At 40.7% G+C, this 2,309-nt stretch overlaps 1 protein-coding gene across 1 annotated transcript in view; it reads left to right on the forward strand.

Annotated features, from left to right (window-relative positions):
- Positions 1-2,309, forward strand: part of LOC101857520 (receptor-type tyrosine-protein phosphatase H) — a gene marked incomplete at its 5' end in the record, with an annotated part of 52,076 nt that overhangs the window by 32,387 nt on the left and 17,380 nt on the right. The window contains 2 exon segments of the mRNA XM_013088884.2: positions 900-1,070; positions 1,414-1,548. Of these exon segments, the coding sequence (XP_012944338.1) occupies positions 900-1,070; positions 1,414-1,548 (306 nt within the window).

Consider the following 2,309-nt stretch of genomic DNA (forward strand, 5'->3'; position numbering starts at 1 on the left):
GAGAGAGAGAGAGAGAGAGAGAGAGTTTATGTATGTTGTGCTAGTGTCTGTTTGTGTCAAATTTCTCACGCACTAATTATGAATCTATTTTTGTAAATTTGACAAATCCATGTGTAATTTCATCCCTGAGTTTCACATTCAGACCATACAAAAATACACAAGTGTGGCATCATGATGAAATCCAGCGCCCGTCAAACAAATGAAATCGAAGAAACCGACATTTCTCCGCTCACGGGGCAAATCTTATCATGATTTTGTTTTGTTTTTTATTGAGGAATGGGGTTGGGGGAAAGGTTATATCCATTTGAAAATGCATTTCTGTGTGGATTTTGCTGAAAAACGCTGATCAAACAGACAAAAGATATACATTTGCAGTTTCCAAGAATACACAAGCTTTGGAAGTCACCAAACTTTGGCGGGCATTTTCTCGTGAATTTTACCTCTGAAGTCAAGCAACACCCCCTCCTTCTATCGCAAAACTATCGACTTCTGTTCAAGATAGATGGGTGTATTTTTTCATCAAAAGCAAGGTAAATGAACAGGATTTAAAACGCCGTATGCCCCAAACCTGATGATCGCTTGATTCCAATGTGTCGTGACACACCGTTACGCTCATAAAATAAATTCTTAAATAATTTTTAGCCATTCTGAAGAAAAAATTAGGAAAAAACCCAACTGTTTCTCTTGAACAATTGACTCTGTGGAATACTTGAATGTTGGTACACTCAACTTATTTTATATTTGGATTATTTTTTTTGCCTAAGTGAATTATATTATTATTGCCAAGCTGGCTATGCTCTTCATTTCAGAAATAAAAACTCCAAACCGGCCAAAAATGACTGAGGTAATTATCTAATGAGCGTGACGACATTGTGTTGTGTCTGGGCTGTCTTCCTCAGTTCCAAATCCACCTACGGAAATTGTCTGCGAGTACCCCGAACGAGGGCAATTGAGGGTCAAGTGGAGACCACCTATACCCCTGGCTGGACCAACCACCTACCACGTGACTGTCTCTGAGAATAGGGTCGGAGAGAGGGGAACTAAACCTATTGCAGATTTAAACATCAATGGTAAATTGCTTGATTTCTCTCTTTCTTTTCTCTTTTCTCTATTTTTCTCTATTTTTTCTGTTTTTTTAGATTTTATTTTTGGATAAATATGTATTTATTTATGATAATAATATATTCTATACACATATGTACTCATTTTTTTCATGTATCATCAAGTGCCAGATCTGCGACAGACATCGTCGATCACGATTCTCCATTCATTTCTTTGATAGGATGCCCTCAGAAAATCTGCATTGTCATCATCTTTCCTCTTCACCTATCCTTTTTTAGGCTCTCCAAGTAGATTGCTCTGGGTCTACCCATTGTTACTACTTTGCGCGTAAAAGAAAATCTGTCTTTCCAGATTACCAGAACAGTTCTGTGACAGTGTCAAAGGTCAGGGATTACTGGAGTTACCATGTGACTATGAGCGCTAATACTTCCGCTGGTCAGTCTCCACCGGTCAGCGGGGGTGACCCTTGCATGACCCCGCCAGCTGGTTAGTCTTATTGTTGTTGCTGTTGGTGGTGGTGGTGCTGCTGCTGCTGTTGTTGTTGCTATTGCTGCTGCTGTTGTTGTTGCTGCTGTTGTTGTCGCTGTTGTTGGTGGTGGTGGTGGTTGTAGTGGTGGTGGTGGTGATGTTGTTGGTGTTGGTGGTTGCGTTTTTGCTGTTGTTGCTGCTGCTGCTGCTGTTGATGTTGTTGTTGTTGTTGCTGTTGTTGTTGTTGCTATTGTTGGTGGTGATGGTGGTGGCATTTTTGCTGTTGTTGCTGCTGCTGCTGTTGTTGTTGTTGTTGCTGTTGTTGGGGGTGATTGTGGTGCTGTTTTGCTGCTGCTGTTGTTGTTGGTGGTGCTGCTGCTGCTGTTGCTCTTGCTTGTTTTTTCTTGTTATTTCTGTTGGTGGTAATGGTAGTGGTGATGGTGGATGGAATGGGTGTTGTTAATGTTGTTACTGTTGTTGTGGTTTTTTATGGTGGACGTAGTGATGGTGCTGCTGATGCTGATGGCTGTTGTAATGGGTTTTTTAAATTCTGCTTTTGTTGTTTGTTGGTTTGTTGTTATAGGTGGCAATGGTAATTATGGTTTGTGGTTGTCGCTGTTGTTGCTGTTGTTGTTTTTTTAATTGTTGTTTTTGTGGCTCTTGTTGTTGTCGTTGTTGTGTTTTTGTTTTAGTTTTTGTCGTTGTTGTTGCTGCTGCTGTGGTTTTAGTGGTGGTGGTACTGGTGTTGTTGTCATTTCTTTTGCTGTTCTTCCTGGGGG

The sequence above is a fragment of the Aplysia californica genome, unplaced genomic scaffold (assembly GCF_000002075.1).
Source record: "Aplysia californica isolate F4 #8 unplaced genomic scaffold, AplCal3.0 scaffold00825, whole genome shotgun sequence".
Classification (NCBI taxonomy): Eukaryota; Metazoa; Mollusca; class Gastropoda; order Aplysiida; family Aplysiidae; genus Aplysia; species Aplysia californica.